General features: G+C 57.4%; 1 protein-coding gene across 7 annotated transcripts in view; it reads left to right on the top strand.

Moving 5' to 3' along the window:
* Positions 1–22,840, top strand: part of ASTN2 (astrotactin 2) — an 851,085-nt gene that overhangs the window by 602,574 nt on the left and 225,671 nt on the right. For 6 of the 7 annotated variants that reach the window (XM_072842536.1, XM_072842535.1, XM_072842534.1 and 3 more), the window contains 3 exons: positions 7,923–8,047; positions 11,902–12,006; positions 15,133–15,312. In XM_072842536.1, the coding sequence (XP_072698637.1) occupies positions 7,923–8,047; positions 11,902–12,006; positions 15,133–15,312 (410 nt within the window). Of the gene's footprint in view, positions 1–7,922; positions 8,048–11,901; positions 12,007–15,132; positions 15,313–21,275; positions 21,296–22,840 lie in introns of those variants that run through there. The other variant, XM_072842540.1, reaches the window with a different exon arrangement.

Here is a 22,840-nt window from a genome sequence, read left to right as displayed (position 1 = left end):
TGATATATAAGGGGACCTTCACTTCTGGCACAGGGCAGCTTTCAGAACTCTTATCTCGCTCAAGACACTACAAAGTCAGCTTTGAGATGCAAAGCTGGGCAGTGACCCCCTTTCTTCTCTAGATGGTATCTGCCCTTCTACCTAAGGGATGAGTGCTTTTTGATTTAGTGGGTGGGGTGCCATAGACAAATATGATTTATGGGGCATGAAAAATGCTTCCTTTTAACCTTTTCAAAACCATTATTCACCTTGTGCACGTTTGCACCCGTATATAGAAGCATTTGTATACATGTATCTCCTACTAGGCTGTGGGAGCTTGGGGACAGACAATGTCTATCTTGTCCCTGTATCCCCAAGGCCTGGTATGTAATGATGCAGATTTGTTGGTTATGCAAATGAATGAGTGAATGATGATGAGAGGCTGAGTGCTAAAGAATGACTAAGTCTAGGCTTGAGCAGAGAGCGTAAACAAAGATCCTTACGTAAGAAGCAGATCTCAGGAGAACAGTTTCGGATTGCTCCTGGAGAAGGGCAGGGCTGGAGGGTGTCCGTGGATGGGCATCAGCTTTGCTTTAAACGCCAGTTTCTGGGACTCCGGCACCTGCAGAATGGCTATGGGATCCAGCCCACTACCTCTCCATCTGGGGTTCAGAGAAACCCAAATATTTTGTACCAACCGTTCGCCCCTCCCAGTCCCGGGGGTGGGGAGTGGCTTCCCCAGACCCCCAGTTAGACAGCCACAGAGCCGAGATGAGCGTCCCAGCTCATTGATCCCAGAGGAAACCCCATCACAGCCATGGACACTGTTCTCACTTGGCGGAAAGGCTCAGTTTAGTCGTAGGTGAGGGATGGGGCGTTGTTTAAACCGGAGGAGATGTCCTCATTCGTGGTGGGGGTTCGTTGCCGCCCTTTGAGAGGCTGTGGGTAGCCTGGGGAGAGCCAGGGACAGCAGACCGACCGCTCCCTGCAGACTCACCAGCTTGCAGGCCACAGCTCCCGGCCTGCATTCCACTAAGAAGGGCTGCAGACAGTGCTGGCTGGCTCTGGGATGATTTACTTCCCTGAAATACCTCAATTTAAATGCTAATTTCCCCAGAACTGAGGGGTGATCGGCTCTTGCATGCTGGTGGCTGTGTATTAATGTATCCAAAACACTCACACATATTCTTAAATTGGGGCAGGAGGGAGGGAAGACCTGAGGAGGGGTGGGGAGGGTGGTGGAGGAGCCCAGCTTCCCTTGCTTGTCATTCTTGTCTGCGTGGCTGATGCGAGTGGAGCTAGACAAGGTGCCTCCTCCGTGGAAACGCTCTGTAGGTCGGAGTCCCTTAGAGGTGGGGTGCAGGTGGCATGGAGGGCGAAGAGGCCTGCCTCTCACCTCTGCACACAACTGGACAGATGCTTAGGGGGCTTCTGCTAGGAATAGGTGCTGTCTGGGGTCCTCTGAGGCTCTCGAAGAGATTCAGGATCTAGTGTGGGATTCAGGACATGGGACCATGAATCCTCCTCCCAACCCCCTTGAAGTCCCAAACTCCTTACTCCGGTTTTTACAGGTGAGGTCACTAAGGTTCCTGAAATGGAAGTGACCTCCCCAAAGCCACGCAGCCAGCATGTGGATCCATGTCTGAGGACTTCTGAGCCCACCAAGGCCAGACCAAGGCCACCTCTGGGATCTAATCACAAACAAGATCAATGAGGGAAAAGTGATTGGAAGGTTTTATTCCACCTGGGGGGCAATTGAGACGATGACATGGAAGAGGAGGTGGTTTCTTACCTGGGCCTCTTGCTTCCTGCTGGCATCCCTCACCCACCCCCTGCCCGGCTTCTCCGCCCCAGCGCAAGTGCACACACGTACACATGGGTCCATCAAGAGCGGGAGGTCTGATCAACGCCTGCTTAGAGAGCTCCCCTTTTCCCACCCGGTCCCTGCGAGCTCGGGGATGGGGGGGCTCTGGGGCCCCTGGCTCCTATCTGAGCTATATAGGAGCCGGGCACCTGTGCACTTAGGAAGAGGGAAAAGCTCCAGGTGGAAGCTCCATGTGGAAGAGCTGGAATTTTATTTTATTTTATTATTATTTTTAAAGATATTTATTTATTTATTTATTTATTTATTTATTTATTTATTTATTTATTTAAGAGAGACACGGGGCGGGGGGGGGGGCAAAGACTCAGGCAGAGGGAGAAGCAGGCTCCATGCAGGGAGCCCGACATGGGACTCGATCCCGGGTCTCCAGGATCACGCCCTGGGCCGAAGGCGGTGCTAAACCGCTGAGCCACCCGGGCTGCCCAAGAGCTGGAATTTTAGAACAAATTCCGAATATCCCTTAGATGGAGTGTTCATCGAGCACCCACTTTGTACGCAGTTTGCACTGTGCTAGGCCCTGGGGAGGCAGCACAGAGGCAGGGACCCCCGGTCCTCGCACCCCCAGAGCTCATAGTCCAGGGGCCAAGGTAGGTAGGTGTCCAGCAAGGTCCCCATGAGCATATCGACAGTCAGGAGCTGGGACGCTCACTCTTCATGGAAGGAAAGAGCCAGATGCTATGGGAGAGCGTGACGGGAGAACCGGTCCCAGGCAGATTGCTCAAGTTCGAATGACCAGTCGGTGATGGCCGGGGGCAGGGGCCAGGGGGCAGGGATGAGAACTTTCCAGACAGGGGGCAAATCCCCAGTGGGCCCTTTGTAGGAAGCGAGTGTGCCCTGCAAGAGGAACATAAGCGCAGTCAGTGTAGCTGGAGAACAGTGGCCGAGGGGCCGGGGGCTCAAAGCACGGGGCCGGAGCGGTAGGCAGGGGCTAGATTGCGAAGGCCCTGCGGACCCCCGTGCCTTGCTCGCATTCCCTCCTGGTCCTCGTGCGCGGAGGCAGCCTCCTGTCCACTGCTGTGTCCTCGTGTGCAGAGCCACCCCTGCAGCACGAGAGGCCTGACTAAATGCCCGTGGAACGAACGAGACCTCCCACTCCCAGAGTTCTCCTGAGTCCCCAGAGCCCAGGATCTGCTAGCTTAAAAATTTGGTTAATCGTTTTCATATGACATCAACTGAGATGGAACTCTTTTCGTGGCTATTTTGGGGGAGATGTTTGTCTAAAGAAACAAGGGCCTTCGGGGCCCCTGGATGGTGCAGTCGGTGCAGGCCGACTCTTGGTTTCAGCTCAGGGCGTGATCTTACAGTTGAGACCAAGCCCTGTGTCCGGTGCCACGCTCAGCGTGGACTCTGCTGCAGACTCTCTCCTCTCCGTCTGCCCCTACTGCTCGTGCTCTCTCACTCTGTCTCTGGCATAAATAAGTCTTTAAAAAAAAAATGCAAAAAGAAAAGAAAGAAAAGAAGCAGGGCCCCTGTCACTGAAACAGGACATCCACTTAGGCGCACACACAGACACACGCATGCAGACGCATCTTGGGCACCAGAACGCACCCACTCTGACGGCAAACAGCGGACCCGCCTGGTCTCAGGCTGTCCCAGGGACCAGGAGCTCGGACTTCGGGTGACCCACTGGACAGGTGCTGCGTCCCAGGCGCTGGGCTAGGACCCCCAACCCCCCGGCTCCAGGTGGTCTTGGCCACTGTCCACGTCCTAACTGCACCTCAGCTGGGCGAGTTCCTTCACCTCCCTGAGGGCCCTTTGCTTTATTCATAAAATGGGAATAAGGGCAGCTGTGTCACAGAGCTCCCGTGCAGAGATCCCGTGCACACACACACGCGCCCCGTCTAGGCGGTGGCTGATGATCAACCAACGTGATTGATAAATGAATATTGCTCATTCTTCTTCCTGTCTTCCTATTATTAGGAGTGGTTGTCTTATAGGTTTTTTTTTCCTACACCATGCATGCACACAAGCCCTGAGAATCTGAATCCACTTTCTGCCAACTGCATGTAGCCAGCACCCCGCCGCCCCCCCCCCCCACGCCTCCTTTTCCCAGGTCAGGGTGAGGGGCGGATTCCGAAGCAGCTGTCTGGGTTCCCTCTGAGGTTCTGGGCCTGGTGGAACTTTCTCGGTGGTGCAGTTCCCCTCGGTGCTCACCTCCCCAGAGAGCCGGGCGATGCAAAGGCCCTGCGCGCCCTCTGCTGGCGGCGGCCATGCAGGACGCATGGCCCATCCCCCGGCGGCCGCCAAGGGCCCAGGCCTGAGGGTCAGCCTCCCTTGGTCTGTGCCCTTGGGGTCTGGCTCACCCGGCTTCGCCTGGCCTGCGGACTCCCAGCCTCCTCATCAGCGCTTCCTCGGGATCCTCCCCGCTTCCTGGCAAAAGCTCCGGTCGGGGGGGGGGGCACCTTCCTCGGGAGCCAGGCCCCCAGCCATCCTCTGGTGGCCGCTGTGCTGCCTCCCCGTTTCCCCCTGGGGTCAGATTGGCCCAGCGGGTGGAGGCTGGCCTGCCGGGACGCAGAGAGATAGGGCTGACGACAGTGGCTCTGCCTCTAGAAGCGGTGCCAGGGCAGATGTCAAATGGATCCACACACACACACACACAATGGGGAAGTGGCAACCAAACCAAAGCAAAGGAGTTTGCATTCAGCTCGGTCTCCCCAGCTGCAGGGTGCATGCACCCAGGAAGGCACCGCACGGCCCAGAGCCCCCGCCTCCCCCCTGACCTGGGGTGCTCAGCTCCGGCCGCCGGCGTGAGGACGGGGGAGGTCGCAGGGACAGCAGAGCCCCTGGTGCGGCCGGGTCATCATGCGCGGCGCTCTGTGTGGGCGCAGTGCACCCATGGGTGCTCCTCCTCTGGCTTCAACAGCGCCCCGCACCTGAGCACTGGGGCGAGGAATGGGAGCGTTGGCGCCGGACCAGCCGGGGGCTCCATCTGCCTCGCGCATCACCTGTCCAGCGTTGCACGGAGCGGCACCCGCTTCTCAGGGTTGGGAGAGGACAAACGTCCCGGCTCGGAGCAGAGCCTGCTGCACAGCGGGTGCTCACGGAAAGGCCGTGCTTGCCGTGCGCCTTGCCATCTCATGAAGGCCCACTGAACGCGTCATCCTCTTTCCCAGATGACATGATGGGGGTCTGCGGGGTCCGCCCCGGCTGAGCAGCTGGGGTGTGGTGTGGGCAGACCTGGGGCCCGGGGGTCAGAGCCCTTGGCACCTTCTGCTGCCTGCCCTCGCCTGCCCGGGGCACAGATGCTTGGGTCTCCCGGGACGGCCCCAGAAGCATGCAGCCCACCCCGTGTCCCTGAGAGCCGGGCCCACTGCCTCCTCCGCATGGCTCGTTTGTTGTCCCCGGGTTAGCTGAGGAGACCTGGAGGACCAGGGCGGGGTGCAGTCCCTGTGAGGCCCTAGGCCCAGCTCGGCCCCACACGTGCATGTGTTCGGCTGCCTAGGGCAGGGGACACCCTACCCACGGCCTTAACTTTGTGGGAAGAGCTGTATCCCCACAGGCCCCGCTCGGGGGAGACAGGAACGGCAGTCCCGCAAACCCTGGTGAGGGTACGTGCTCCTTGGGGGGCACTCCCAGGGCCCCAGAAGCCTCCCTTGTTCTATTCACGTCGCAGTTCCGCATGCCCAGGTGTGCAAACAGACCAGATGCTGACCAGGCGCCTAGGAACAGCCGTGATGCTGGGCCAGGTGTGCACACGTACACGCGCAGCCCTGGACAGGCCGGGGGGGCACCGCTGTGACACACGCAACAGCATGTGGGGCGACTAGAAGTGCACCGCCGTGCACACACGCGCCCAGCACACACTCGTGCCCGCCGCCCACCTAGCGGGAGCAACCCCCAGACCCGGCTTCCCCTCCGCACGCTCGCCCCCTCTGAACTCGGAGCCTCGGTGTTCATCAGCTGCAGAAAGGATACAGTTAACAGCCATCTTGCTGCGAAGGTTCAGCCGTTAGACACACACAGAGCACGGCGCCGGGCCCTAGCAACTGATGAGGATTCTGGATGTTGTGAGTAATGGTGGTGACAGGGATGATGATGGGGATGAAGATGGGGATGAAAATGGGGATGAAGATGGGGATGATGGAGATGGGGATGATGGAGATGATGGTGATGAAGATGGGGATGATGAAGATGGGGATGATGAAGATGGGGATGATGGAGATGGGGATGATGGAGATGATGGTGATGAAGATGGGGATGATGAAGATGGGGATGATGATGGGGATGATGATGAAGATGGGGATGATGAAGATGGGGATGATGATGAAGATGGGGATGATGAAGATGGGGATGATGATGGAGATGATGGTGATGAAGATGGGAATGATGAAGATGGGGATGATGATGATGAGGTGAAGATGGGGACAATGATGGGGATGAAGATGGGGATGAAATGGTGATGATGGGCATGAAGATGAGGAAGACAATGGGGATGAAGATGGGGATGAAGATGGTGATGAAAATGAGGATGAAGATGGGGATGATGATGATGGGGATGAAGATGATGGGTATAAAAATGGGGATGATGTCTCCTCCTCTGGCCCCCAAGGGGTGCTCAGGAGTCAAGGCACAGGGCGGGTACTCACCAAGGGAATGAATCTTGGGGGCAGGTGGGGGGGGTTGACAGGTGCCTAGGGTGAGGTGTGTGCCATGGGGTGTGACCTACAGACCAGAAGTGACCCAGCTGTGCCACCCCCCCCACACCTGCATCTTGAGGGCAGGGAGGGTTGACAGATGCCTAGGGTGAGGTGCGTGCTGCGGGGCGTGGCATACAGACCAGAAGTGAGGCAGCTGCGCCCCCCACACACCTGCAGTTTGGGGGTAGTCGGGTGGGGCATTGACAGATGCCTAGGGTGAGGTGTGTGCCACAGGGCATGGCCTACAGGCTGGAAGTGACCCAGCTGCGCCCCCCCTACACTCCTGCATCTTGGGGGCGGTGGGGGGTGTTGACAGATGCCTAGGGTGAGGTGCGTGCTGCGGGGCGTGGCATACAGAGCATAGCAGCTTGAGAACTGCCAGAGATCCAGGCTTTGGAGGCATCACCTTGGCATTCCCTGGTTGGGTGTTCCTCTTTCTGGTTTTCATGTCACAGTGGCCCATTCCAGGGGGCAGAGTGAAGTGATGAATACCCTCTTCCCTTTGTCTATCTCCTCCCCTCCTCCTCCTCTTCTCCAGACTGTAATTTGTGTCTCGGAATGTGAAGGGACCCCAAATGTCAGATTTTAATGCAGAAATGCCCCCGAAACTGTTCCTACCAAGTGGCTGTCCAGGTCCCTGCTTGCACACTCTCAGGAACGGGAAGCTTACCACCTCTCCTGGCAGGCTGTTGTATTTTAAGGCAGGTCTGTTGTGTAAACGATGGATGCCTGCCTCTGTGGGGTGCACCGAGACCATCCCACCTGCCCTAAAGACTCCCTTTGTTCAGGGTTCAGTCCCCTGAGGCCACCCTGAGGACTGCCTTGGAAACAGAGCTTCCCAGGATGGCCCGGGGAACGAGCACTAGCCCGGAGCGGGGGGCAGTGGGCATCTGAGAGCAAGTCGCTCCCCTTCCCTGGGCCTCAGTTTCCCCATCTGTAAAAGGAGGAGTCTGATCCAAAAGATCCCTTAGGACCCTTCCACTTTAGCAGACGCCCATTCTTTCAAGCCTCCCGGCCCTTCCTCTCCATGCACCCCACGCTGGTCTCCGTCCTCTCCCACTCTGGCTCGCCCCCATCACTGCTTATGCAGCGGGGGCGGTTAGCAGCCAAACGCACTGTTTGTGGAGCATCAGACTGTGTCTTAAGCAACTGGCAGCCCTGTCCCGTTAAGTGGTTCCGGGCACCCTGAGCTCTCACGTCATAGCGAGGAGCCCGAGGTCCTGAGTGGACCAGTAGCTTCCCGTGGACCCCACGGCTCGTGAACGGTGGGTCAGGACTCAGGCCACGTGCTCTGAGCTGGGCTCGGGGGGCCAGGGGCAAGGCAGCCAGGACCCGCTCTGAGCCTGTGTGTGTGGCTCCGGGCCCCCCGCGGCCCCAGCAGCCTCCGCTCCCTCATCTGGCGGTCCTTGTGCTCCTCTCCGCAGGGAGAACAACTTCATCAAGGACTTCCCTCAGCTGGCCGATGGGCTGTTGGTGATCCCGTTGCCGGTGGAGGAGCAGTGCCGGGGGGTCCTCTCCGAGCCCCTCCCAGACCTCCAGCTGCTCACTGGTAAGACCTCTCCCAGCCCCCGACCACACGCCTGGCCTGCAGGTGCTGTCAGGCCTCAGCACCCCCGAGACGGGCCTCTCCAGGCCGATGCCTCCGTGAGGGGTGCGGGAGGGACCTGCCAAGCTGGGGGCTCCCACGGTGGGCTGTGCGGAACCAGGGGATCCCCTGAGACTCCCGACTCTGAGCTGAGCCTCATTTACCCCCAGCACGTTAACTGTAGTCACCTCGCTGTGCATTCGACCCACAGGACGTCCTCATCTCCCATAACTGGACCGTTGCACCCTTTGACCAACGCCTCCCGTTTCCCCTAACCCCCAACCATCCCGCCCTCCACTTTTATGAGTTCGACCTTTTCAGCCGCTACCTAAGACCGTGCACTGTTTATCTTTCTGTCTGACTTCTTTCCCTCCATTTAATCTTTAAATCGTCCTAAAGTAAAATCCCTGGACCCCTCGACCAGGAGCCTCTCTTACTTTGCAGGCATTTCTTACACAACTTGATTTCGAACAAGGGCGCTGAGCCATTCTGTGGGGTGGGTATTATTTTTCCTGTTTTATATACGAGGAATCTAGCCTCAGAGAGGACTGGGACCAGCCCAGGTCACGCAGCACACCTGTCAGGATGAGACCCAGGTGCCACGGCCCCGGGACTTCTGTGCTTGGCTTCCACTTGGCTCTGCAGCCCTCCCCCTCCATCCCTCCCCATCCCCAGGAAGCTGTCTTCTGCAGGCTTCCCCGGGGCTCCAGATAGTCTATCCCCCCACTCCCGGGATGTCCTCTGCTCCCCTGCATCCTCTTCCCCTTCCTCTCCTATCCTTTCTGGAGGGACTTCCCTAGGATGCAAGGGGCCTGGCTCTGCTTCTGTGATGCAGATGTTGGGGTGGCTCAACCACTGCCCAGGGAGAATGGTGGCCCTGACGAGTGATTGACGTCTCACCGAGAGGGAAATGCCCCCCAGGGACGACCCTGCAATGTGGCAGACTTGGGTTTCAAACCCCCTCCACTGCTCGTGAGCCCTTGGAAGCTCCACGAGCCTTTCCCGCTGCGTGATACAGACAGGACGGAGGCCCCACGTGAGCTGAGGGCCCCCCTCCCCGGGGCCGTGCACCATCCCCGTCGTAATCCAGGCCACCCCCCTTGTAAACTGATTAAAGAGAGCATTTAACTAGTCCCAGGCCACATGACTAGTGTGTGTCTGTGGCCGAGTCAGGAGTGCAGCCCCGTGGGTCCTGATGCTGTCTCCGCTGCCCCACATCACCTTCCTGACCTGGCTTCCTTCCGAAAGGGCCCAGATACAGATCAAATGAAATCTTAGATACAAAAATGCTTTGTAAAATCTGTCTAAAAACTGCTGTGCCTTCCTTAATTTCCATAAGATCATGGAATCTCAGAGCTGACAGGGGCTGGAAAGGGCATCTAGTCTAATCGTCCTCACCCATGAAGAAATCAGGCCTGTCCTATCCCCCCTGAGTGCTGATTCCTCTTGGATACCCCCAGTCATAGGGAGCTCATCACCCCTTAAAACAGATATGACCCAGGTCCATGGGAAGGTAGGTGCGGTGCTCTGACAGGAAGGACCTTGGATCTGTCACTGATCTTTGTGTGCTCTTGAGCACTTTCTTCTCCGAGCTTCAGTTTCTTCTTCTGAAATATGGACTTTAAGTTATTTTTGAGCATTGGGTAAGTACTGGAGATCGTAGGTGTAAGATGCTCGGTGCATCATGGTTCTGTATTAGTGGCACAAATCATTGCGGTTATTTGTTTTGATCTGAGGATCTTTGGAGACATCCTAATAAGGAAACTGTTACATTTCTAGAGTTAAAAAAAAAAAAAAGTAATTTCCAGGAAAAACACCTCCCTCCATTGCAGAGCTTCGTTTTACCCCTGATCTTCGGCGGGTAAGAGTCGGGTAACATAGGGGTCAAGGATGAGTAAGGACCAGGGGAATAGGATGCAGGTGAGGAGGTGAGCCAGGAACTCGGTGTTCGTTGCGAGCCTATTATGACCCAGGCTCTGTTCTAGGCTCTGCAGGAGTGAGAATAATAAAGACCATGAGTTCAACCTCATAGAAGCTGACAACCCCCTGGAGGAGGTCATATTCCAGGCTGGAATCTGGGAAGGACCAGGGATGGAAGGAAGTGAAGGGCAAAGTGATGACTGCTTAGCGGGGGTGAGAGGCAACGATGACGGCTCTATGAGTGTCTTGAGAAAGAAAAGGGGTAGCATTTTTTTTTTCCTTTTGGACATCAGAGCACCCAGCGCATGAGCTACACCCATGGCCTGCTCCGGGATGCGCTGCCTCCCTCTCTTGAGGATGGGCCCCTCTTGCCAATACCGGCCCAAGCCTGCAGGGACTCGGGACGACCACCGACGGGTGGGGCGGAGGCTACGTGGCCACGGGTGTCTGGTCTTCCTCCCCCACCCGTTCTCCTTCTCTCCCCGGCCTCTCTCGGAGGAAGGCCGGGACAGGCAGAGGAGATAAACAGAGAGGACATTCTGATAACAAAACAAGCTCGCTCCGGGAGACAGATAGTTGGAGATCATGAATATTTTACTTTAAAATGAAAGCTTCTTACAAAAAAAATTCTGTTATTCCTGAAAAGGCTAAGGAGGGGAAAAAAAAAAAAAGTTGACAGCTAATGGACAACTTTAATACTGCAGTAACGTCCAGGAAGAAATCACTTGTTCCAATGAGAGTCTCATTTTAATCTTGGTATCAAATATCTCCTTAAGTGCCTCCTCACCAGGGGACAAGAGAAAAGGACAGAAAATGTGCCTGCAGCTTGCAGAGGATACGTAACAACAATCATATTAGCTGCTGATGTGACTGGCATTTCTTTCTCATGTATTTCCTCCTGATTGTAAACAAAAGAGAGGTTTCAATGCTGAGAGCAGAAAATTTAGAAAATGCAGATGAATATAAATCAGAAAACAAGACCCTTTAATACGCTCACCGGCCAGAGCTAACCACTTGCCGACGCCGTGTTGTTCTTGTCTTTGCTTATGCTTGGTCTATACCTGTGTTTCCCCCAAAAAATGCACTCTATGGACCATGAGGCCCCGTGAACCCTCTGGAAAAACGTGATTCCTTGGTCAAAAAGGTTTGCAAAATGCTGTGCCTGGGACTACCTTCCAAGGGCTTTAGGACGCGTATTGATCTAGTCGAGGTGCTAAGAAATTACACAGAGTTTTAAAGATCTTGCTTAACTTCGTTTAACTTGATCTTCCTCGAAACGTGAGCCTTTGTGTCTGGGCAGGTGTAGCTCATGGGATCCCTAGGCATGTCCCATGATTTCACATTAGAAAACGATGGGCTGTGCAGGGGTCAGCGAACACCGGGGCCCGGGGCCCGAAGGCGCCCACCCAACGCCGCGGGCATCGTGTGAAGGCGGCCCGGAGGCGATACTGGGAGGACGGGCTGTGGTTTGCTGGCCTCCAGCCTGCACGGTGTCCAGGTCACCGCAAGGCTTCCCGCTTCTGTCGCCTTCCTTGAGTCTCACGATGCGCCTCTGAAGGAATGTCAGCCTAGGGAGCCGTAGTGTCAGAAGGGGAAACCGAGGCATCGAGCTGTCGAATGACCCGTGGCAAGCTGCCCGCAGGGTTACGCGGGATCCCAGATCTGCTTTGGCTTTGTCTGTGCAAGCAGGGTCGGGGCTGAGAGCAGAGGCCGAGAAGAGGCCCGGAGGCAGGTGCAGACCGAGCTGCTGGCTCCAGGGAGGGCCTGCACACCAAGGCTGGGCCTCGGCCCACTTAGAAGCGGTGGTTATTACACGGGCTGGGGGGGGGGGGTGCAGCGGTTTCGGTGAGTGCTCCCCAAACGCAGGCCACCCGTCACCTTCTCATTCTGTCCTCCAGGAGACGTCAGGTACGACGAGGCCATGGGTTACCCGATGGTGCAGCAGTGGCGGGTTCGAAGCAACCTCTACCGTGTGAAGCTCAGCACCATCACCCTCTCAGCAGGTGAGGAGCGCCGCCCGGGCAGCGGGGGGCTTGGGGTGACGCAGCACGCGTTCCCAAGCACTGAGGGTGTGCGGGCCCTGGGCTGGGGATGCTGAGGGAACGAGGCCATGCCCTCGCTGCCATGAAGGGGCTCACGGGGACCGTGCATGGACAAGCAGACAGACAGTGACATCCTGATGCAGTAGGTTCTGTGCAATAGTGGGGCGGCGGTTCCCCAGAGGAGGGAGCTGTGTGTCCCGAGGAGTCAGGGAGGCTTCCTGGAGGAAGGGGCATCCTAGCTGTGTGGGGAAGGGTGGCTAGGAGAGGGGCTGAATGGCAGTCCAAGTCGCCTGTACAGTCTATATATTTCAGGCTTGCGGACTACGTTCTTCTGGTCTCCCCTGGGTGATTCTCGTTCTTACCCCTGCCCTACACAGCGATACGGTGTCCTATACACGCTGCCCTCCCACACACGTACGCACACACTGCCCACGCTCCGCCTGCACGAGCCCTGCGTCTCGGCGGACGGGGACGATTTGTAATTCTTAGGACGGGGCGTGTTCTTTCGTGCCTCTGTGACTTTGCACGTGCTCTTCCCTGGGCCTGGATCTCCTTGCCCAGAACACATCCCGCAGGACTGGCCGGCCCGGCCCGCGTTCCCTGCTTCTGCAGGAATCCCGTGCAACTCCCTGTACTAAGGCCCTCGTGTGCTTGACTCGTATCTGAGCCACGTGTTTCCCTCACTGACCCAAGAACTGGGGGTTCGGAGTGGGCCCCGCCCGTCCCTGAGCCTACGTTCCTGTGGCCCCTGTAACTAACAGACCATCAACACATCGTCGATACTTCTGTTTGACGAAGAAGTAAAAGAAAAGTGAAAACTGAAGAATCCAGAATGAGTGGAGGACTCTGGAAAAGAGGGGGTTTTCTACTCTGGCTTTTACTCAAGACGCTGCCCTTGGGTGATGGTCTGGGCGCTTCCTGTGCATTTGCCAGCTCTTTTCTTATCTTCTCTGTTTTCGGTATCATTTTGTTCATGAGGAACACGAGACTCTTAGCCCGGGAAGCAGAGGGCTGTCCCATCGGGATGTACAACTGGTCATTACTGCTGACGTTGACTAATAAGCACTTTATGATGTCTCGTATCTTAGGATTTCTATCAGTCCTGCAAGGAAGACATTATTCATCCCCCACCCCCCCGCCTTTTTTCCGATAAGGAAACTGAGGGTCAGAGAGGTTAACTAACTTGCCCAAGGTCACACAGCTTAGCAAGGGGCCAAACAGGAGGAGAGCAGGGATTCGATCACGGGTTTGTCTGCCTTGAAAAAGAGCCACAGGCCATCCCCGTGGTGGCGTTCTTCGTTATTTAAGAGAAGCAATGTCACGATGAACACCGCCGTATTCATTACGCAGTTGCATGAGTTAGCAGGTGGGTGGAGAGGGGTTGTCCTAATCAAGCATCCACTCTCTGAGGCGTGTTTCTGTTTCCCCCACCTCCCCACACCCTCCCACCTCACTTGTGGATCCGACTGCAGTGTTGCTGTTAGAACTACAGAGGTGTTATCAGCTTGGATTAATCAGGGATGATGCTCCTGAGGACCCCCTTGTAAGGCAGCTGTCGGCAAATCAGAGCTCAGTTTTAATGTTGAAGGAGGGCTCGCTGGCTCTTTGACATTTTACTTTGACGTGGCGCGGACTCCATTGCACTTGCCACAGTGGCGGTTGGTGTCCCCGCCGTGTGCCGGCGCCGTGCCCCGTACCTGGTTAGGGTGGTGGTGGGGAAGGGTGCATGTGCACAGTCAAAGACAAGTGGAGGAGAGCTTCTGCTTTCAAGGTGGTGCCCACTGAAGGTGCAAAGAGTCGGTGCCCTTGGCCTGGATTGTGTGAATAGCTTCTTGTGGGAGGTGGTAAGGGGGGTGACTTTCTGGAGACTCAGAGCACAGGAATGACGTAAGGAGGAGGTGAGGAGCCCATTTCTGGTGAACGGCGCTGTGTATGTGTGTGCGCCTTGCAGTTTGGGGGCTGTACGTGAAGAAAGGTTGGTGGAAATCTCTCTCACCGGCTGGGCCCCAAGGGCTGACTTGTGTGGGCCCTTGCTGTGGCTGGAAGTATAGACTGATGTAGGTGGCTCGTGGGCGATGCCCTCAGAGGCCTGGGATACCAGGTAAGGTCACTGGGGAACTGGTCATCCAGGGTCGGGAGGAGCTCCCACGAGTCTTCAGGCTCTTGGCCCAACAGCTAGGTGACCTGCCTGTCGGAGGAAGGAGAGAGGTGGGGAGCTGCAGTCATGGAGTGACTCCCATGCTGCTCCGTGTGAGGCTCTGAGGGCCTAGGTGTCCTTGGCATGGGACCAAGGACAATAGAGCAGCAAGGAGGCCCTCGAGATGTCAGGAGAGAGAAATCACTGTGCAAGGGAGGCGGAGACGGAGGCAGGAGGGAAGCAGCGCTATGGGAAGCCAGGCCGGGGATCAGATCAGGACATAGGGTGATTGGCAAACCCGGGGTCCCTCTGGGGACAGCTGGAGCCCTGGGTGATGGGCTGCGGTCGGAGGAACCCGTGTGTGTTTCGAGTGAGAGCAGAGGGGTTGGAATCCTAGCGGCTCCGCCCGGAGGACTGAGGAAATCGCTCCCAGTGTGACCTTTGACTTGCTCGTGTGCACCGTGGGGGCTGCCGTGTGGGGGCTTCGGCTCACCCGGAACAAGGGGGCGAGACCACCATGTGCGTGGTGCTCCTCAGTTGTATGGGACAGACTTCGGCTCTGACTTCCTCACGCTGACTTTCAGGTCCCGTGATCTCGGTGGCCAGGCGTGAGGCCTTCCTCCGCGGTCGGTTCCCTCTTGGCAGTAGTGTCTCGTGTGTCCCCGGGAGAGAGCAGCCTCTGCGGGGCGGCCAGGGGCGGCTGCTGTGTGCACTCAGATGGCGGCAGCCACCGGGTGACCCATGGTGACACCAGATCCACACTGACCCCGTGGTGATGCCACCAGGTGACCCTGTGGTGATGCCATTAGGTGACCCCGTGGTGATGCCACCAGGTGACCCTGTGCTGACGCCATCAGGTGACCCCATGGTGACGCGGCCAGGTGCCCGTGGTGACGCCAGCCCCCGGCCTCTCCGGGCTGACTGCCTCCACGTGCTCCTCCTCTGTCCAGGCTTCACCAACGTCCTCAAGATCCTGACGAGGGAGAGCAGCCGGGACGAGCTGCTGTCCTTCATCCAGCACTACGGCTCGCATTACGTCGCCGAGGCCCTGTACGGCTCCGAGCTCACCTGCCTCATCCACTTCCCCAGCAAGAAGGTCCAGCAGCAGCTGTGGCTCCAGTATCAGAAAGGTAAGCGCAGGCTCGGCGGCGGGGCGGCCCGTGGGCCGCGGAGGTGGGGCTGCTCCGCGCTGACCCCCGGCTCTGGCGCCTGCCAGCGGTGTGGCCTCCAGCGTCCCTGCCCCTCTCCAGCTTCAGTGTCCCAGGACGGAGGGCGACAGCTCCAACCCTTTCCGTGCGGGCGCTTCCTGAGCCCGAAGCTGGCAGCTGGGCGCCAGGGCCCCTGCCCCGTTACCGCAGGCCCCGCCTTGTCCACGGTCTCTCCCGAAGCCGTGGAAGAGTTGAGGGACGGGCGTCATGTCCCTGGATGCCTCCTCCTTCCCGGGTGTCTCGGAAGACCCAGACCCCTGTGCTGTGCTCACCTTGCGTCTGAGGGGACGGGGACAGTCCTGAGCCTCTCCGGGGGGCAGGGTGGGGGGACCAGGTCTTGCTTCCCTCCGCTGCTCGGATGCTCCCAGGACTGGATTTCCTCGGCCGATGCGGGAGACCAGTCTCCGCCGCCCCCGCGGGAGCTCCGTTCCCTTCCCGCCTGAGCGCGGCCCTCCTGGGGCCCCGGGCGCCCAGGTGGCTCCCTTGTCCGCCTTCCAGGGCGAGGGGAGCGGTTCCTGTAGCGGCGTTTGGAGAAAGACAGACGCGTGACCTGCTCGCGTTGGGGGTTCCAGCAGGTCCATGTCCGGGGGCCAGTGAGTCTCGTGTGTGCCACGTGCCCAAAGGTTCACGGGAAGCAGGTGGCAGGTGGCAGGGCTGCTTCCTGTCGCCACCGCTACGATTATCACCAATTAACTGGGGGAGGAGAGCTCTCTCCAGTGGGCGGGCGGGCTGGGCAGCGACTGGAAGCAAATCGGCTCCGAACCACAGGACGTGGCGGCCGGAGGGGGGACCTTAGGAGTCTCACCGGGCTTAGCGCCCCAAGCTTGCCGGCGGGGAAACTGAGGCCCAGAGGGAGGAGAGCTCAGCATGGCCAAGCCCCCCGGGCGGGCGGGTCCAAGACCACGTGGGGTGCTCCGTGCTCCCCGTTGAGGGCTTTTCGTGCTGCCCCTCCTCCCCGGCTGGACGAAGCCCCGATGCACCTGCCTTTGCCCTGTCCGGAAACTTTCCTCTTGCCCCCGGGGGGCTCGCACCCGCCACCGTGGCCTCAGCCCCTCCCTGCCTCCTGTGTGCCACGGCGTGGGGCGCGGGGCGGTTTATAGACGCAGGGGCCGTAATTGAGTTGTCTGGGAATGGCTCTGTTTTTATGGCTGTGACAATGACGGTCTTTAAGGAAGTGCATTAAATCAATAGAAGTCTCGTTGTCCTGCCCTATAAATAACGTGACACATCATTAAGCAGGGCAATAAGCTTCAGGACTTTGAAGTAATACAATTAGGTTATGTTTGTAGAAACCTTCGCTCACCGTGGCCACTGAGCTAACTCGCCGGGGCCTGCGCTCCGGGCCCGGGACCCCGCCGTCATGCTACATGCCGCGCCATCTCCATCCTCAGCTGCTCCCAGGCCTTGCGCGCTTCCAGCCCAGGAGACCCCACTCTCTCTGGGTTGCTTGGGCAGAGGCGCGCTTCCTCCGCTTGTTCCCGGGAAGGGCACAGGGTTGTGCTGAGGCCACCGTGCCGCCTCTGTGTGTGCGCGTCCCCCTCCTGTCTCCCCACGGGCTCAGACCTCGAAGGCACCTGAAACGCTACGGTCTTATTTCTTCAGTGTGGGACTAGTGACGTTTGCAAGTGGGGGGCTGAGAAGCTGGGGTTTTCCCCTGAAGAGGTTGGAAGCACTCTGCACTTGGAGACAGCAGGTGACCCCCTGCAGCCATCGACTCTGTGTGCTGGGCGTGTGCTAGGCCAGGGCCCCCTGCACCCCCACCTCCGGGGGGAAGCGGGTCAGGATGGATCTGGGGTTGGGAGCGGATGGCCGAGGGGGCAGAGCTGTGGGAACAGGAGAGAGCTAGCACGGTGCAGAGCGGGACAGACAGGCTTCAGGTCCCCGTGGTCTTCCCACATCCCTGCCGGGGTCACCTCGGGCAAGTAACTTCTAAGCTCCTGTTTCCTTGTGCGTTACACTGGGGGCGGGGAGGGCGATGATTCTTGCATGTGGCTCGTGGGAGAGCGAGGTGAGATAATACAGGTATGATGTCTGGCACGTAGCAAGCACCTGAAGAACGGCGGCCAAAGTCGAGCCGAGCTTGTGGGCATCTCGGCCGAGGATCCTAGTCCTGGCCACGGCTCCTGCTCACCCGTGATGCACCTTATTCTCCCTGTGATTCACCTGTGTCTGTGTCACCAGAAGAGGACACTCCCTGCGGATGTCCTTACAACCTGGAGAGCGGAGGGCGGAGGGCTTCCGGGATCCCTTGAAACCTCCCATTTCACCCTTTGACTTACTGTCCACACACTCTGCCTTGCTGTGACCGTGACGCACGCCTTTTTATCACCATTAAGACTCTCTGTAGGAAGTTACCCATCCTCGGGTGACCTGGGATGAAGACTTCCTCATTTGGAGATACAACAAGAGGTTTTGCAGTCAGACAGGCTCAGGTTCAAGTCCCAGCCATACCTCTTATGGGCTGTGCAATCTTGGGCAAGGCGACCCACTCTCTATATGGCTTTCCTCATATGCAAAATACAGACGCCAGGGAAAGCCTAGGCCATCGGTGGGCCCGTCCTGCACGGAGCTGGGCTCAACCCGTTCCCTCCCGCCACAGCTGCCCAGCTGCTCAGGTAACTCTGCTCCCAGGTGTGTGTAGGTACACGTGTGTTTTTATGGTGAGGTCGCTAGTTTCCTCCCGTCCCTTGCCGACTGACTCAGGACCAAGGACAAGGGTGGGTTGGGCTGAGTGGAGCCAGTGGGAGGGGAGGTGGGGGGTGGGGGGATCTGCTCCCTGCATTTTGGTCGTTCCCTGTCGTTCTCTGGGAGGATGGTGATGGGTGCAGAAACCTCGGTCGGATTTCAGGGGACCCTGAAATCTCAATTACTCCTTTCCCGTGGAGAAAGTGACTATGGAAGCTGAAGGGTGTGTGCATGTGAAGGAATCGTTCATTGTGTGTGTGTGTGTGTGAGAGAGAGAGAGAGAGAGACCAACCGAGGGAGGTAGGAGGAGTCAGAAAAACACAGAGAGATAGACAAGTGCACACCAGAGTGCATGCATGTGCGCTCACACACACACACACGACGGAGAGATAAAGTGTAGAAGAGGAAACGTATGCAATTAATACAACTTTCCCAAGTGTGTAGACTCGGTGACCCTGGGAAAGGACGTTTTCCAGCGAAGGTTATGCTGCTCTTAAGACTGGGGTGGTCCGTGGTTATTGAGACGTCCTCACAGATAAATGCCTGTTGCCACCTTTAGAAGACGTTTTATCTCTATTATAATTTCCCAAGACCGTCCAAGGGAATGAATTTCTGCATTTCCATTTGAATTACAATGCAGTTTTGAATGTCAGCTGCAGCATTCCCAGTCCACTGTTTAAAGGAGTCCTGGCTGTTTGATAAGGTTGAGGTGGGAGGGGGCGGGGGGGGGACAAGGGAAAGATGGTCAAATGTTGGGGCCTTTGGCGAGGACACTTGTGGCCGAGGGGCGGAGGGGTGGACTGGGCTGGAGGACTCTCCTGGGCTTTCTGTTCCCCAAGGGAGCTGGCTTCAAAGGCAGCATCCGCACATGAAAGGAGCCCTCTCGGCGGAGACCTGCCGGGGTACCGGTTCACTGCTCTGTACACTTAATTATCCGGGGACAGTTGCCGGTTGCCGTGTGCTTGACCTTGAGTTAGCATTCGATGGAGCTGGCCGTGTCCTGCTTGAGGCGCTCTCTGTGTTTGTGGCCAGGGTCCCAGACCTTCCTTGTGCATCACCCCCCGCCCCCCACTTCCTCCTGGCGTCTTCCACGTCTGCTTTGCAGGCTCACCCTCCTCTGCCAACCCGGACCATGGGGCTTCACGGGACCCTGGCCTGGGCCCCTCCTCCTGGACTGTTCTTCTCTCTCTGGGGACCCTGTTACTGTCCTTCCACTGACGACTCCCGCTTTATGCCTCTGCCTGCAGGCGCTCTGCTCACAGTTGCTCGCATGCCAGCCCCCTTGCCCCCGCCCCCCTCGCCGCCCATTCCGTCCCACACAACCTAGTACTTTTCTAGTGTCTCAGTGAAACATGCCGTGACCTGTTTGTAGGCAGGGCCAGAAACTGAGTCCTTCTTAACATCCCCCCCCCATTTCCCAGATCTTACCCATTTTAATTGCCAACTAGGTCTTGAATTTGCCCATTTCTTTCCATGTCACTGCTGTGCCCTGTGCCAGACCACCATCATGGCTTGCCTGGACTCTAGGGTTGACATGCTACCTGGACCTCTTGCTTCTGCTCTTGTCTCCCATCAGTCCAGACCACACAGCAGCCCTGAGGATGTGGGCCAGTCAGTTTTCTCCAGAGAGAACCCACAGGGTGGATGGATGGATGGATGGATGGATGGATAGATAACAGTCTCTATTATATATAATATTCATAATATAAGACATATGATATAAATATATACATATACAGAGAGAGTAAAAGAGAGAGAGAGAGAGAGATTTATTATGAGAGATTGGCTCATGTGATTATTCTGCAGGCTGAGAAGCTCCAAGCCAAGATCTGCTCAGCAAACTGGGAATTCAGGAGAATTCCCAAAGCTGGTAGCCTTGAGACCTAAGAAGAACCAGTCCTTCAGTTTGGGTCCAAAGGCAAGAAGAGAATGATGTCCCAGCTCAGAGGTTTAAGCAGGAGGGGTTCTTGCATACTCCTGGGAGGGTCGGCCTTTTTGTTCTAGTCAGGCCTTCAACTGATTGGATGAGGCCCACCCACATTCGGGAGGGCAGTCTGCTTTACTCAGTCTACTGATTGTTTCTTTTTTTTTTTTATTATTGGTGTTCAATTTACTAACATACAGAATAAACCCCAGTGCCCGTCACCCATTCACTCCCACCCCCGCCCTCCTCCCCTTCCACCACCCCTAGTTCGCTTCCCAGAGTTAGCAGTCTTTACGTTCTGTCTCCCTTTCTGATATTTCCCACACATTTCTTCTCCCTTCCCTTATATTCCCTTTCACTATTATTTATATTCCCCAAATGAATGAGAACATATAATGTTTGTCCTTCTCCGACTGACTTACTTCACTCAGCATAATACCCTCCAGTGTTTCATCCAAAACATCGTCCCCGACACCCTCACACACACACACATCCACGATAGTGTTTGACCAACTATCTGAACACCCCATGGCCCAGTCAAGCTTACATATAAAATTAACCATTAACAGACTTGCCCTCCTGCTGCTTCTTGGATGGAAACTCCTGGGTGCTTTGTCATTGCCCCGAGGCTGATTTCCAACCTGTTCCCCACGACCTCAGGGCCCTCTCAGATCTGATGTGTCCCCGGCCCGCCCCCCCCCCCGCTCCAGGCTGTCCGCCTCTCGGGCACACCCAGCCCAGCCTCACAATCCTAAACCACAGCGGAAGTCGGGGATCGGCTAGGCAGGGTCCCAGGGAGGGCGAGGCGGGAGCTGAGTACCCTGCCCCCTGCCCCTGCCCCGTGGCCTCCGTGCAGTTACTGGTAGGGTACGTCTAGCTGGGAGGTAGGGGGTTCAGAGCGGGTCAAGCCTGAGCTGGACGCTCACTGGTCTGCAGCCCGTCAGAGGAGAGAACGAACTTCTTTCTCCCCAGAACCTTGCAGGAAGACGATACAGGATGTGGTTCATTAAACACAAATAGGCCCATGAGACTGCCATTTCCACCAGATGAAATTACCAAAAAAAAAGCATTTGTTCCCCGGTTTAGATTGAGTCCATCTGGAACGGAACACCCTAGTCATTTTCCTATTGGTGCACACCAAGAATAATAATCCCTCGCCGTGCTCTGCGCGCAGCCGCTCGCCAACCGCTTTCACGTACGTGCATTTTTTTTTCATCCAATTTACTCCTCGCACAAGCCTGGGAGGGAGGCTCTGGTATCTGCATTTCATGCTTGAGGAGACTGAGGCGCGCGAGGGTAAGATGGCCTGCGGGGGTTCACACCAGGGAGCTTGGCACGGTGGGTGGGGATTTGAACCCAGGCTGCTTTCATCACGGGGACCATGTGTGTCCATACGGCGGCAGCTTCAGAGAACTCTCCAGATGCTGGCGTTGCGTCCAACCCAAGGGGACCGTCTGCACTCCTGTTCCGTTGCCCCATCCACTGCTGGAAGACCTGCGGGAGGCAGAGGCTCCGCGTGCTGGCCCACGGGGGTGCGGTGGGCAGGGGAGGAGGTACTCTATGCACCCCACCCCACCCCCACCCCCCACCCCCGTTTAGCGGCAGCATCGCAAGGCAGGGCCCAGTCCGGGCTCGTCACCGTGGCCATCCCAGAGCCGGGGGAGTTTCTCTCTGAGGGCCGGCCGTGGTTGCAAGGCGGCGGGGAGCTGCTGCCTGGCGTGCCACGGGTCCAGACCAGGCGTGGTGGCAGGAAGGCAGTGATGGCTCAGCACCACAAGCCGAGGGCAGGGGAGGAGGCAGCGGCAACTCTTGAGTAAGGGTGTTTCCTATTCTCGGCCCACCTGGCTCTTCCCGTTCAACAGATGGGCAAGTTGAGGTCAGCTCCCGCAGTCAGAACCTGCCGTTGCGGAGGGGGACACTTAATAACCAGGTAGCAATGGGGTTTGGTTGGTTGGTTGGTTTTTGGTCTTCACCTTCCTGGAAACTCAGAGCAAAATCAACTCTGATTTTGCTCCCTGGGGGCCAAGGCCCCCCACATCCTCCAAGGGGGCCGAGTTCCTGGAGGATAGACCGCACGTTTTCTTCGTTCAGGGTGCGTGCACACACGAGCTCCTCATTACCTGAGGCGTTGGAGACTGTGCCTCTTGTCCTTCCGCTTAGGGAAGCAAGGAGAGGTTGCTACTGTTGTACACCAGGTCCCCGGATTCTGTTCGGACAGGGGCCTGCTGGGCTGCTCGACCCCTCTCACAGTCGGATGCCAGGCAAGCGCCACAGGGGCGGAGGGCGGAGGGCTGTCAGGTGGGACCTTCTGACTCAGCAGGCTCGCACTGAGGATGTGGAATGTGCCTGGAGATGAACGTGGGGCTTTTGTCCTCTCTTTGCCTTCGACGCCTTAGTGAGGACAGGGGGGCCTGCAGGGAACACAGGTGCACCGAGGGACGCTTGTGCCTTCCCCAGGTGGTCATCGGCAGGTGGCGGAGCCTCCCTCCAGATTCCACATCACCAGGGTGCGTCCCTTGCCGCTGTGTCTCCTGTCCTTCCTTCGTCCCTTTTCGCCCCTCTCCGCACGAGTGTGTCCAGCCCCTGCTATACGGCAGGCTCTGTATCAGGTGCTGAGGCTGGCACGGTGAGCGAGACCCTCTTCCTGCTCTCGGGAGGCTCACAATCGAATGGCACAGGTTAACCTGGGAGCAGACAACTAACAAAGCTTTTGATGGATGATGCTGTGGCGGGGAAGCTTGCGCGTGTGCATGTGCACGTGTGTAGGGTCGGGAGTGGAGAAACCGAGGCCAGGAGACTGGTCCTAACTGCATAGGGCAGCCGGGAACTTCCCTGGAGCAG

The sequence above is a fragment of the Canis lupus genome, chromosome 10, assembly GCF_048164855.1.
Source record: "Canis lupus baileyi chromosome 10, mCanLup2.hap1, whole genome shotgun sequence".
NCBI lineage: Eukaryota > Metazoa > Chordata > Mammalia > Carnivora > Canidae > Canis > Canis lupus.
Note: the sequence above shows the minus strand (reverse complement) of the source record. Positions and strands in the feature narration are given on the sequence as shown.